Here is a 14,140-nt window from a genome sequence, read left to right on the forward strand (position 1 = left end):
TTTAAACAGCACACAACAATCTATTGTTATGACAAATCCTTACCACAATGCGATATTCCATGTATCATATGTATCAAAACCCACTGTATGTCACTGTCATGGCATACATAAAATTTAAATTTTGATAAGTTTTCAATTAAAAAGGCAACATTTTCAGATCTAATACAAAAATCTATTTAACTTACTACTAGCCCTAGCTGGTTTGGCTCAGTGGATAGAGTGTCAGCCTGTGGACTAAAAGGTCCCAGGTTCGATTCCAGTCAAGGACACATGCCCGGGTTGCAGGCTCGATCCCCAGTAGGTGACATGCAGGAGGCAGCAGATCAATGTTTCTCTCTCATCATTGATATTTCTATCTCTCCCTCTCCCTTCCTCTCTGAAATCAATAAAAAAATTTTAAAAAGATAAATTACTACTAAAAAACAACAACAACAAAAAAACACACACCAACAACTTATGCTTCTGTTGGCCCAAAGCCAGAAAATGCTTGTATCCAATTAAAAAAAAAAAGAAAAAAGCAATTCTGCAAGTTATAACTTAGACATTGCAAAATTTTTAAAAACAGGCTGTTTATTCATTTAACCGTTGTAATCAATAGGAAAGAATAATTAAAGGATTTATGGTAAAAGTGTCTCCATTTTTGCTTTGCTTATATTAAAGAAATACTAAAGGCTGGGCATCGAACCTGCAACCCAGGTACATGCCCTTGACTGGGAATTGAACCCGCAACCCTCTGGTGTGGGATGACACTCTAACCACTCAACCACACTGGCTAGGGCTCTAAGTATTTGTTAAGTGAATTAGTGAGAAAATCTAGACCTAATTGGCCTGACCACAACCCATAAGCCACTACCAATTTATAAAAAATGTTTTCAATATCCATAGCAAATTAATACAAAGAATAATGTAGTGAGTAAAAACTAAATTTACTTACTTGCCTTCTTTTCTAATCAGTGCCCTAAGTTTTATGTAAGAGACCTGACAAGATGATGAGTTCAACCTGTGGGTAATTCAGCATCTCAGAGGATCAAATTCTATCTGATTTTCAGTTAATATCAGCCTTGTAGTTTTAAGATATGAGATTATTATGATTTATTTTTATTGACTTAAGAGAGGAAGGGAGAGAGAGATAGAAACATTAATGATGAGAGAGAACCATTGATCAGCTGCCTCCTGCACGCCCCACACTGGGGATCAAGCCTGCAACCCAGGCATGTGCCTCGACTAGGAATCGAACTGCGACCTCCTGGTTCATAGGTCGATGCTCACCACTGAGCTGTGCCAGCCAGGCAAGACATGAGATTATTTCAGGGCATTTATAGAAATGCCCTAGTGCTCTCACTGTGCTGTGAGTCAGGAATTAAAAACCCTGAGCTTATTATTTTCTTCCTGTCTGCTCTTTGGCACATTTAAAGGCCACATTCTACCCAGTGGTCTTTCTTCATTTTCTGCTTAGACGTTTATCACAGCAGTCAATCATTCTGACAAAGCCTTGTTTTTAATAAGCACTCCATTGTAGATGATCATGAGCATTAATCTAAGTAACTATTTTATCACTGTGTATCATGGACATTCAGTACTCCATTCTCTGAAACTCACAGGATTCTTAATGTCTTCAAACCCCTCCAGCTATTTCATTATGAGTCTGTTGCTTTTACCATTGTTGGTGTCAAATACTGTATTTGATATGACTTAGGGTTCAGTTGCAGAGAAGAGAATTGACTCTAGTATAAGCAGGTAGTACTTTTTTGGGAATTTTACAAATGGATTACAGAATTGTTGGAAGAGCTGAAGAAACAGATCATAGGCTGAGCTGTCAGGAATGATTCAAAGCCAAATTGCAAAAATAGTCTACCAGAGGACTCTCTGAGTCAGAAGCTTGCAGAGCCTTCCTACAGAGCTATACCATCTCAACTATAATCCATGTGGGCAAAATAGATGTCTCACACTCTGCCCATCTTCCCACTTATTCATTGTGAGTTCTTTTATCATTCAAGTGATCTGATGGTGGAACCAAATGACCTCTCACAAATCTAGCTGCATGGGAAACTAAAATATATAGTTGTTAGCTTTCTAGCAATTGCAAGAGAGGTCAGAGGATATTGGAGTGGATATTAAGTAAGTGAATCTATTGTGTCTGTCATAACAATATATGATTTTTTAAAAAATAAGTTTGGAATTGGGACCTACCTCTTCTTACATTTTTTGGGGAGGGAGTTAAAACTAATCCTATATAATAAAAGCCTAATATGCTAAGTGTCCAGTCGTTCGATCATCTGTTCAACCAATCAAAGCATAATATGCTAATGATATGTTAAGGCTGCTCAACCGCTCGCTATGATGTGCACTGACCACCAGGGGGCAGATAGTCAACCAGTCGACCAGTTGCTATGACATGCACTGACCACCAGAGGGCAGACAGTTGACCAGTTAACCAGTCACCATGATGTGCACTGACCATCAGGGGGTAGACACTCCAACTGGTAGGTTAGCTTGCTGCTGGGGTCTGGCCAATTGGGACTGAGCGAGATGGGCCGGACACGCCCTGGAGCCCTCCTTCAGTCCCTCCCCGGATGGCCAATCTCCCGTGTCCCTCCCCAGCCCTGATTGTGCAGTGGTGGGGTCCCTTGGCCTGGCCTGTGCCCTCTTGCAATCTGGGACCCCTCAGGGGATGTTGGAAAGCCAGTTTTGGCCCAATCCCGCAGGCCAGGCTGAGGGACCCCACTAGTGCACAAATTCGTGCACCAGGCCTCTAGTACCTATAATAATAAAAGTGTAATATGCTAATTAGACCAGACGACCTTCCTTACGAAGCCAGGGCTGCAAGGGAAGCCTGGGCCCCAGGTGCCAGAGGGACGCCGGTGCTGGCAGCCAGGAGAAGGAAGGTCTTTGTCTGAATTAGGGTTCTTAACCTGGCTTCCATGTATAGGCTTGGTGTGTGATTACATACAAATTTTGTGTTTATGTGCAAAAATATATTTTCTGGAGGGTTTATAGCTGTTATAATATTCTCATAAGGATCTATGATCTTCCAGATGTTTGAGAACCATTGCTGTTAATCTGTGCTAAATTCTCTATTGTTTATTATAGTGATGCAAAGGAAAAAACAATTACAATTTCAAATGAAAATTGATGCTTTACTTTAAAAGCTTATTATTTAGAAATAAACTATTCTGAAAATATCCTGTTTTCTTTTGATTTAGCCAGCTGACATTACAATTGTGAAATCAATGAAGAATCCTCCATCTGGTGTTAAGCTAGTTATGGCTGCTATTTGTGTCATGAAAGATATAAAACCAGAAAAAATAACAGATCCTTCAGGAACTGGAGGAAAGGTAATAACTAGAAACAGATTTAAATCATGTGCATGAATGTACAGAATACTTTATAGCAACTACTGTCAAATTAAATGTCAACAGTACCTAGTCCAGGGAAAAAACATTGTCTTTCAGATTGAATGGATTCAGAATCAATTATGGAAAACACTATCTATATTTATTCCAGAGCAAAGCTAAGGTAGTATAGCATCAGAAAAATGTGGATCCAGTTATTCCATCTCCTTTCCTGCCTATGCAGGGTTCTCTAATCTCATGGGGTTGGGATTGAATGAGCACTGGGATTCCTGTGCTTTTCCAGCGAGGATTCTCAAAAATCTGATATATAACCACATTGGGGTTGTTTCTGAGCATTCAAAATTCTGCTGTGTTACAGGCTAGTGAGGTTGTTAAAAGCATGTGCTCTGGAGCCAGAATGCCTGTCTTCAGGAATCCCAATCCCATTAGTAATGTGACCTTCAACAAAATGCTTAATCTCTGTGAAACTATAAAAAGAGGGTTATCAAAAAATAAATAAAGAAAAGGAAAAAAAGAGGGTTATCATAATACTTGCCTCATAAAATTAATATGAGAATTAGATTAGTTAATACATATAAAGCCTTATATATAAAGCTTCACAAACAGTAAGCTCACAATACAAGTTAGCTGTAATAGATCATTTATTATTCAAGGCTATATCCCTTAAAAAGGGAAGGCATAGCATCCATCCTAAAGTAAATTTATAGACTTATTTTCTTTTTAGGTTTTTATACTTAGGTTAGAATCCCTGACTTAGAGAGTTGAGATTTTTTTTTTTTGTCATTCTATCCTTCTTTGAGATATTAAAGAAAATAAATAGGCTCTTACCTTACCAAGTTATTTTCATGTACATACAATCACACATATCATTTCTCTTTCAATGTTTAATTTTTATAATAAATTTAATGTAAAATCTCAATAATAGAGATTATTATGTATGTTCATATTCTAAACATTTGATATATATAACATAATCTTAGGGAGAGGAGTCTTTTATTTCCAAGAAGACAAGAGTTAATATTTTTACAGTATATAGTTTTTCTGGAAAATATATCTTAAACTTCAAGAAGAAAAGTCTTATAGCAAGCATCTTTAATTACATATTTAATAAGTTTGCAAAATTTTATTTATAGATATTCGATTACTGGGCACCTAGCAAAAAACTTCTGGGAGATATGAATTTCTTAAGAGATTTGAAAGAATATGACAAGGACAACATTCCAGTGAGTTTCATTGATTTTTTTTTTTTTTTTTTTTACTAAATGTAACTTTGCTGAGATGTATAAGATCTTTAATATTATGTGATACTATATAAAACATAAGGAGATATTCCATTTTTGATTAAAATAATAAATAAAGGGACATTCTATTTGTTACTATTCTATGAATTCTCATAATGCATAGACCCTCTCTTGTTTCCAACCACTGAAAGTCACTTAATAATTTACTGTTTTAGTGTAATATTGACATGAAAAAGTTCTTTTAAGTGTCTTCTTATAATAGTTTATTAATCAGATACACAAATTTATATGAGATAAAGTATAAAGCATTCTTTTCCATCTGCACCCTTGTTTATTTATTAATGTTTAATTGTCCTTTCTTCTTGTCTTCATGTTTTCTTACTGCACAAAAGTCTTAATTTTTTCAGAAGAAATATTTTCCCTTAATATCTATAACAAGTTTGGATATTTTTCTCAAAAATGACTTATATTTTAGCTATAATATGCTTATTTTAAAATTATTTCAAAGTACTGATTGGTTTTTAAAGACAACATAACTTTTTTATACAAAAATTTTTTACTATGTTTGATTATTTTTCACCTTATGATTGTGCGATATATGTGAAACTTGAAGATCTAAATCTTTGTTTTGTAGGTGAATGTTATGCAGAAGATTCGTGGTGACTATTTAACAAACCCTGAATTTGACCCCCCTAAGATTGCTAAGGCTTCTTCTGCAGCTGAGGGTCTGTGTAAATGGATCATGGCTATGGAAGTATATGACAGAGTTGCAAAGGTATTTTGAGGATCAATATATCCATTTTCTATTGAAATATTTCCAGAAATTAAATATGCATTTAATGCAAATATGCATTTGCTAGTTAAGACTTTTCTAAAAGTGCTACCAGAAAGAATTGTTCTGCTAAAGCATAAACATCAGACATCAAGTATCTAGTAGCTGAAGAGAATACTTTCATGTGACATATCCTGGATGAGGCTGTGTGAGTGCTGGTGCTGTGGGAGCAGGGATGACCACTGAAATTGGCCAGACTGACCTGTACCCACTGGGACCTGGGCCAAAAGAGAATTGGAGTTTGATGAGGGATGGGCATAAACAAAGAAAAATCCAAAACTTCAAGGGCAAAGTGACAGATTAAAAAATTAATTCTAAGCGTTAAAAGTAAGAAGATCCAAGTAGGGTTGAGAGGCAGAGCATGGAAGATCCCCTAAAGCAGTGGTCGGCAAACCGCGGCTCGCGAGCCACATGCAGCTCTTTGGCCCCTTGAGTGTGGCTCTTCCACAAAATACCACGTGCGGGCATGCACGTATAGTGTGATTGAAACTTCGTGGCCCATGCGCAGAAGTCGGTTTTCTGCCTGGGTGAGTCTATTTTGAAGAAGTGGAGTTAGAACACTCAAGGGGCCAAAGAGCCGTATGTGGCTCGAGAGCCACCGACCACTGCCCTAAAGCAATGGCATGCATTGATAGGAAACCTGTTATGGAGTAGCCCCTGGGGCCAACTTCCTGGGAGAGCAGAGAATGGTTTTAAGAGCATTTTGTAAATTTGGCTAGCAGAGGACCAGGAAAACACTGCAGCTTGCAGAGTTCTACCCAGGGAAACAGGAAATATAAATAAAAAGGCAGGTAAAAATACATGGTAGCATGTGTTTAGAACAAACTCAGAGTATAGAATGAATGATCAGGCTGTAACAATTGGGTAGGTACTCCTAATAATGTTAGTTTCAGAGGAGTAGACCTGTATATACCTGTTAAAGAAATAAAATTAATTTTATCTGGGATGCTCTTCCATTGAGTCCCTCCCCACAGTAGTCTCATACCAGATCTGCAAGCTCTTAACCCACAAGACATGTAGAATCTTCTGGATCCTTTCCATTAAGCAGAGAAGCCAAAGTATTCAGGTTCTTTCCTGACTTCCCAGTCTACACCTTCACACTACCATTTTAATTCAATGTTAAAGGGAGGTATCCAGTAAGGTCTCCAAAGTCAAAAGTAGAAAGCAGATTTTCCTGCTTTCTATCTATTTATTTAACATGTCCCCCTTCAAGATTTCAGCCAATAGAAGAGATAGTGGGACATTCAGTGTCTGCTAACTTGCCTCCCTTTTTCCTCTTTGCCTTCATATTTATTTATGGCAGAAGGCTTATGTGTCTCTTCTTTCAAATATACATACTCTCTTTGGTCATCTAAATTCTTCCTAACAATAGCTTATAGTACACTCAAAGATTAAGTTGCAAACCCTATTCTTTTTTCCTTTTTTCCAACCACAGTTTACATTCATTATGCACCAGTTTCAGATGTATAACAAAGTGGTTGGAAAACTGTGCTTTCCTCAGAGTGGTCCCCGGCTGCCCTAAGCACCCAGCTGGCCCCATACCCCGTTATCTCAACATTACTGAATATATTCTCCATGCTGCAATCCACATCTCTGTGGCTGCTTTGCAACCATCAATTTGTACTGCTAAAACCCTTTACCTTTTCACCTAGTTTCCTGACCCTCCTCCCCTCTGTTCTCTGTTTTCTGTTTCTATGAGTCTGTTTCTATTTTGCTTGGCAAACCCCTTTCTTGATATACTAATGAGCATAATAAAATTAGAACTTTTTCTCTCAACAAAAATGTGGCTTTTCAAGATTTGTGGAGGAAAATTTAGTTTTGGTAGTGAAATTGAACATCAAGGTCTTGCCTGACTGAGAAAATCACAGACTTGGAAATGCAAAAATGAAAACCACCAACAACAAAAAACATATTCATGTATTTTAAACATTTATAATTCTATTACATATTTTTCTCTGTTTTTGGCAACTGTTCAATAGCAACTTACTTAGAGACATTTTGGTATATATTGTTGTTATTTTTTTGCTACATATTGTGACATTTTGTTAGTTCAGAATAATTTATCTGTTTTAAATATGACAGTGTACTAGTTCAGAATGATTTATATATTTTACAGAATATATAATGATATTTTAATTTATTTGTGTATAAAAAGATGTAAGATTTAAGGCAAAATGTTTATTTTATGTAAGTTTTTTATTATAAGTAACAAGTGAATGTATAATAATACATGTTTTAAATTCATAATATCTATCCTATCTAATAAAAGAGTAATATGCAAATTACCCATACCTCTGCTACACCCACAAGCCACACCCACCAGCCACACCCACCAGCCAATCAGGAGGGAATATGCAAATTAACCCAACCAAGATGGCTGCAGCAACAGAGAACAAGAGGGAGGCTTGGGTTTCCTTGGCAATGGAGGAAGCCAATCTTTCTTCCTGCCCTTGCTGGCCCAGGCCTCCAGTCAATGCTACAAAGTTTCAATTATAGAAGATAAATAAAACCCAACAGAAATGGCAGCAGCTGCGAAGCTGGAGAGAGCAGAAGGCTAGGGTTGCCCACGGCGATGGAGGAAGCCAAGCTTCTGCAGCACTGGCCTGCTTTGGCTTCCACTTAAGGCTACAAAGTTTCAATTTTAGAAGATACATAAATCCCAACAGAAATGGCTGCCGCCACGGAATGAGCAGAAGGCTTGGCTCCGCTTCAGGCTACAAAGTTTCAATTGTAGAAGATAAATAAATCCCAGATCCCAGGGCCTCTGCTTGGGTCGCCGGGGGGCGTGGCCAGCCTGCAAACCACCACAGGCCCCTCGCCCAGGCCGCCCCACACCCCAAGGGAACCCCCACCCTGATCCGGGACACCCTTCAGGGCAAACCAGCTGGCCCCCACCCATGCACCAGGCCTCTATCCTATCTAATAAAAGAGTAATATGCAGATTGACCATCACTCCAACACACAAGATGGCTGCCCCCATGTGGACACAAGATGGCCACCACAAGATGGCCAGCAGGGGAGGGCAGTTGGGAGGAACCAGGCTTGCAAGGGAGGGCAGTTGGGGGCGATCAAGCCTGCTGGGGAGGGAAGTTAGGGGTGACCAGGCCTGCAGGGAGGGCAGCTAAGGGTGACCAGGCCTGCAGGGGAAGACATTTAGGGGCAAACAGGCTGGCAGGGGAGCAGTTAGGCATCAATCAGGCTGGCAGGCAGAAGTGGTTAGGGGCAATCAGGAAGGCAAGCAGGTGAGCAGTTGGGAGCCAGCAGTCCTGGATTGTGAGAGGGATGTCCGACTGCCCGTATGGGATCGGGCCTAAACGGGCAGTCGGACATCCCCTCAAGGGGTCCCAGATTGGAGAGAGTTCAGGCTGGGCTGAGGGACAATAACCCCCCCCCCCCCCCCCGTGCATGAATTTTGTGCACCAGGCCTCTAGTAAATAATTATATAAATGTAAGTTTTACAGAGTATACATCACAGCTGCATATATTGTTCCCAAACAGGTAGTGGCTCCTAAGAAAGCCCGTTTAACAGAAGCTCAGAAGTCCTTAGCTGAGATCATGGAAATTTTGAATCAGAAGAGAGCAGAATTGGCAGAAGTTGAACATCATTTGGAAACCTTACAAAATATATTTTTTGAAAAAACTGAGGAAAAGGCTCGTTTAGAAGATCAGGTGGAACTGTGTGCTAAGAAACTTGAAAGAGCCTCAAAACTAATTGGAGGACTGGGTGGAGAAAAATCAAGGTCATATTCTGCTTATTTTAGCAACATATAAAAATATCAGGCTTGAATATGTGACTTTATTTGGCTATTTATTATGATCATTGATTTTAAAATGGCTGGTTGAAAATGTGGGACATTCTACAAGGCACCTGGCCAAGGTTCTCCAAACAGAATATCAATGTCAAAAGACGTTGTTTGCAACTTGCTTTCAAATGTTTAAAAAGAGAAACAAATAAGGGAAGTGATTATTTTTATTGATTTTAGAGAGAGGAAAGGAGAAAGAGAGAATCATCTATGTGAGAGAGAAACATTGATTTGTTGCATTCCACACATGCCCTGAGTGTGGATTGAACCCACACCCTAGGTATGTGCCCTAACAGGAATCAAATCTACCACCTTTTGGTGTATGGGGTGATGCTCCAACCAACTGAGCCATACTGGCCAGGGCAGGAAATGGTAATTTTTAATCTAAATGGTGAGTAGGTGGGTAATCACTGTACAGGTCTTTCTAGTTTGATATATATGTTCAAAATTTTTCCTGATAAAATGTTGGGGGTGGGGAGTAATGGATATATGGCTCACTCTGTTGAAATTTATTTCAAAGAAGATATAACTGGCTTGATCTAACCATGCCAATTAGTTTTATTCTAATTATTTATTTGTACTGGCCAGCCAGCTACCTCACTTATCCTATCTAATAAAGAGGGAATATGCTATTTGACCCTCATGCCGTTGCAAAGATGGTGGCGCCCACAGCCAATTAGGAGGGAATATGCTAATTGACTGCCATGCCCTCAAAGATGGTGGCACCCAGTCCCCTCAGCCCCACCAGTGCACCTGCCTTCAGAGTCCCCCAGTCCCCTTAGCCCCCTAGCCGCCCAGGGCCAGCCAAGGCTTGCGCTGCCAGCAGTGGCAGCAGCAGAGGTGTGATGGGGGTGTTGCCTTCCCCAATTACCGAGTCGCCTCTCACCCCTTAGGGCTCCTGGACTGTGAGAGGGGACAGGCCTGGCTGAGGGACCCGCCTCCAGTGCATGAATTTTCATGCACCGGGCCTCTAGTTGATTATATTTGTTGAATGAATAGCATGATGAAGTAATATGCCTTTGAGTTTGTTGTGCAGATTTGATGGTTTTGGAATATACTTTCATCACAAAGTTTTCATTAAATGGAAAAATATTATCCCTAGCAATAGTATATCAGCTTCTATACAACTTAAATATAATTTTGGGTAATGAATTGCAGACTAACAAAAAATACTGAAACAATAAATACTGAAACCACTATGATACTATTGTAATTAGCTATTTGTTAATAATAGGAAAGGAGCAAAGGGGAAAGCCGGACATTATGGGCATGTCATTTAGGCAGCTTCACCAGGAAGCTGCAACTTTGCACTCCCCAGGGAACCACCAGTATGTTCCCTGCAAAGCACTGGTGGAAGGGGACAGAACCAAAGGAAGATAGACACATGCCCACTAAAGTTGGAGTGACCAGGGACTAGGGGAGGTGCCTGTCAGTAAAACCTAGGGACAAAGAAAGTTGGTCAGAATGGGCGTCATCACTGCAAGCCCACAAAAATTTGGGAATACATAATCCCCTAAACAAAGGAATTCTCTCTCTTGTTGCACTTTACTCTTGGCTTGTGCTTCCTTTTGCTCCTGCTTCCTTGTATCCGCCTTATGGTCCACAGCCATGTGGACCCCATACATAATGGACCAATGGACTGCAGTGGGGAAACACAAGCTAAGCTAGCCTGATGCTGGACTTGATTCTGCTCCAGTGTGGAAAGGAAACTCTAGATACTGTCCCCAGCTACACTTCTTCTATGACTGGACTAAGGGAAATGGGACTTTGGAAACTCAAGGATTTAATTCCACCCAAATAAAAATCATTTGTTCTCCCGTAAGAATCTTAGAAAATTTTTTTCTTGGAATATTACAAGAAATCCAACCATACTAGCAACCAGAGAAGAGAAGACCTCTCCTATCCTGTAACAATTAAACTAAATCATCCTGAAGAAAATGATTAGACAAAATGCTGGAGGCGGGAGAGTTTGTTTTTGCTTATTCTGAAGGGCCAAATTCTGAAAACAATAACAACAGCACCTAATATTCTGATAGTGAAAGGTGGATTGTCATTTGTTTAACATAGATATGTGTTAGAGCATGCTAGAGCTAGAAGGGATCTAATCTCCTCATTTTATAGGTAAGCAAGTGTCCAACATTTCATGGCTTTTTGTTATAGAATCTGGGCTAGAAGCTCCTTGCCCTTTCAATTACTGTCTTCCATCATTCTCTATGGTGAGGCTATTTTACCTTTGGTTTATCTCACAGATGGTCTCAAGCTGCAGATGACCTCCAGATAGTATATGAAAATTTGACTGGTGATGTCTTGGTATCAGCAGGAGTAATAGCCTACCTTGGTGCTTTTACTTCTGGCTTTCGACAAACATGTACAGAAAATTGGAGCATGTTGTGCAAGGTAATGATTTTATATTTCTTAAGTGTCTTTTTAGATCATTCAAAGCATAAGTTGGGATATTTGGGGGGGGGGGGGGAAGATGAACATAAGGACAGAGAAGTGAAAAAATAACTGAAAATATAAAGTCTTTTTTTCCTTCTTGTTGAATCAGTAAAGTACTTCCATAGTATAACTTTCTCTTTTTTTTTCTTTTTCTAATATATTTTATTTTTTACTTTCTCTTTACAATTTTTAAAATTGTTCAATTACAGTTGATATTCAATATTACAACAGTTTCAAGTGTACAGCATAGTGGTTAGATACTTATATAACTTATAGGTGATCCCTGCAATAAGTCTAGTACCCCCTTGACACTATACATGGTTATTACTATACTAGAGGCCCGATGCACGAAATTTGTGCAAGAGTAGGCCTTTGCAGCTGTGCCTCAATCCCTTGCAGCTGCGGCAGCTGCCTCAATCCCTCCCTTGCAGCTGCAGTGGCTGCCTCGATCCCTCCCTCACAGCCACGGTGGCTGCCTCGATCCCACAGCTGCAGCCCCGTCTTCTTCCGGAAGATCATCCAGAAGGACGTCTAGACGGTCATTCCACTGTTCAGCCGTTCGCTTGATTTGCATATTATGCTTTTATTATTATAGATTATTATAGATTACTGACTGTATTCCTTATGCTGTGCTTTATATCCCCATGATAGTCCAACTTTGAATTCAGGTGTGTTTTTTCTGTTCCTTAGAGTTATTAAATAATGACAAATCAATATTTTAATTTTAAAAATATTTTGATCAACAAGATGAAAGAAAATATAAAATATTTGTTTATTTCTTATAGGAGAAAAAATTCCCATGTTCAGAGGAGTTCTCACTGAGTAAGACCCTGGGTGATCCAGTAAAAATTAGAGCTTGGAATATTGCTGGGTTACCAACAGATACATTTTCCATAGATAATGGAGTGATTGTTAATAACTCCAGGCGTTGGTAAGGAACATAAAATATATTTATTTTTCAGTAATTTTATTTGAAAGTTGTTTTCAAACATAGAGAAAGGTTGCAAAGATTTTAGAGTAAGTACCCATATAGCTACCACCTCCTAGATCCTAAATTAACATTTCATTTTTCTTGATGTTTTATCAAATATTTATCCATCTCTCTATCCATTTGTCAAATCATCCTTTTTTATGCGTTTCAACATAAATTGAAGACATGGATGTACTTTCCCTAATACTTCATCCATGTATATCATTAACTAAAGTTCAATATCATGTATGCTTTTTTCTTTTGAGGTAAAATTAGCATTACATGTAATACATAAAATTTAAGAACACCATTCCATAAGTTCTTTAAAAAGTGTATGCAAAAGTGTACACTTATGCCAATCCAAACCTCTGTCAAAATACAGAACATGACTCCCAGGAAGTTCTCTTATGTCCCTTCTCAGTAAATCCCCACCCTCACCCTACCATAGGAAATTATTATTCTGATTATTTTCCACCATTGATTACTTTTGACTGTTCCAGAACTTCGTATAAACAAATCATACTGTACATACTCTTTTGTGCAAGGTTTCTTCTACACACTATGATATTCCTCTTTTTTGTTGCTGAGTGGTATTTCTTTGTATGAATACATCACTGTTTATGCATTCTCCTGTTGATGGGCATCTGGGCTATTTCTAGTTTTTGGCTATTCCGTGTATTTATTTTAACTAGGTATTTCTATCCATTTTCAAGATACTATAATTTATGCAGTTTCATGGATACCTTTTAAAATTACTATCAATAGTGTGATAATTATATGAATATCCCAAATGGTTTTTTATTGTTATTCTTTTATTTATATTACTTTGGAAAATTACTCTCATCTGAGAAATAGTTTCCTATAAATGCTTATTCAGTCATGTTGTCATCTAATTTTAAGTCTTTTCATGGGACCATATCTCAAACATACTCTGATAGGTACTACTGAGCTCTTATATTCATGAGGTACTGTTGTAAGTTCCCTATGTTCTCACAAATTCCTATGAGTTAGGTGTTTTTCCATTTTACAGATGAGGAACTTGAGACCCAGAGTGATTTAGTAATTTGAAAGTTAGTAAGATAACTGAGCTAGTGAATGGTGGAGTTCGAATTTTAACCCAGGCAATTTAACTTCCAAATCATTATTTTTAATCACTATGTTAAGTAAAAAGTGGAAGAGGATATCACATTCACTGTCTTTAAAGATGAAGCTCTGCCGATGTGGCTCAGCGGTTGAGCATCGACCCAGGAACCAAGAAGTCATCAGTTTGATTCCTGTCAGGGCACATGCCCAGGTTGTCCGCTCTATCCCCAGTAGGGGGTGTGCAAGAGGCAACCAATCAATGATGTTTCTCTCTCATCGATGTTTCTATTGCTATATCCCTCTTCCTCTCTCTCTAAAAATCAATAAAAACATATTAAAACTATAACGGAAATTTCAGTTTTCTTTTGGAATATGAGATACATTAAAGTTGCATTACAAATCAGTGAGGAAGGCCCAGC

At 38.7% G+C, this 14,140-nt stretch overlaps 2 protein-coding genes across 2 annotated transcripts in view; both read left to right on the plus strand.

The window, feature by feature from the left end:
- DNASE1L3 (deoxyribonuclease 1L3) overlaps positions 1-14,140 on the plus strand; it is a 969,732-nt gene that overhangs the window by 736,652 nt on the left and 218,940 nt on the right. The window lies entirely within an intron of this gene.
- The window catches only part of DNAH12 (dynein axonemal heavy chain 12), a gene marked incomplete at both ends in the record, with an annotated part of 228,478 nt that overhangs the window by 169,875 nt on the left and 44,463 nt on the right, over positions 1-14,140 (plus strand). Inside the window, 6 exon segments of the mRNA XM_080674339.1 lie at positions 3,204-3,335; positions 4,487-4,576; positions 5,229-5,369; positions 8,925-9,166; positions 11,479-11,626; positions 12,454-12,599. Coding sequence (XP_080530465.1) covers positions 3,204-3,335; positions 4,487-4,576; positions 5,229-5,369; positions 8,925-9,166; positions 11,479-11,626; positions 12,454-12,599 — 899 coding nt within the window.

The sequence above is a fragment of the Plecotus auritus genome (genome assembly GCF_963455305.1).
Source record: "Plecotus auritus genome assembly, chromosome: 6".
NCBI classification, from domain to species: Eukaryota; Metazoa; Chordata; class Mammalia; order Chiroptera; family Vespertilionidae; genus Plecotus; species Plecotus auritus.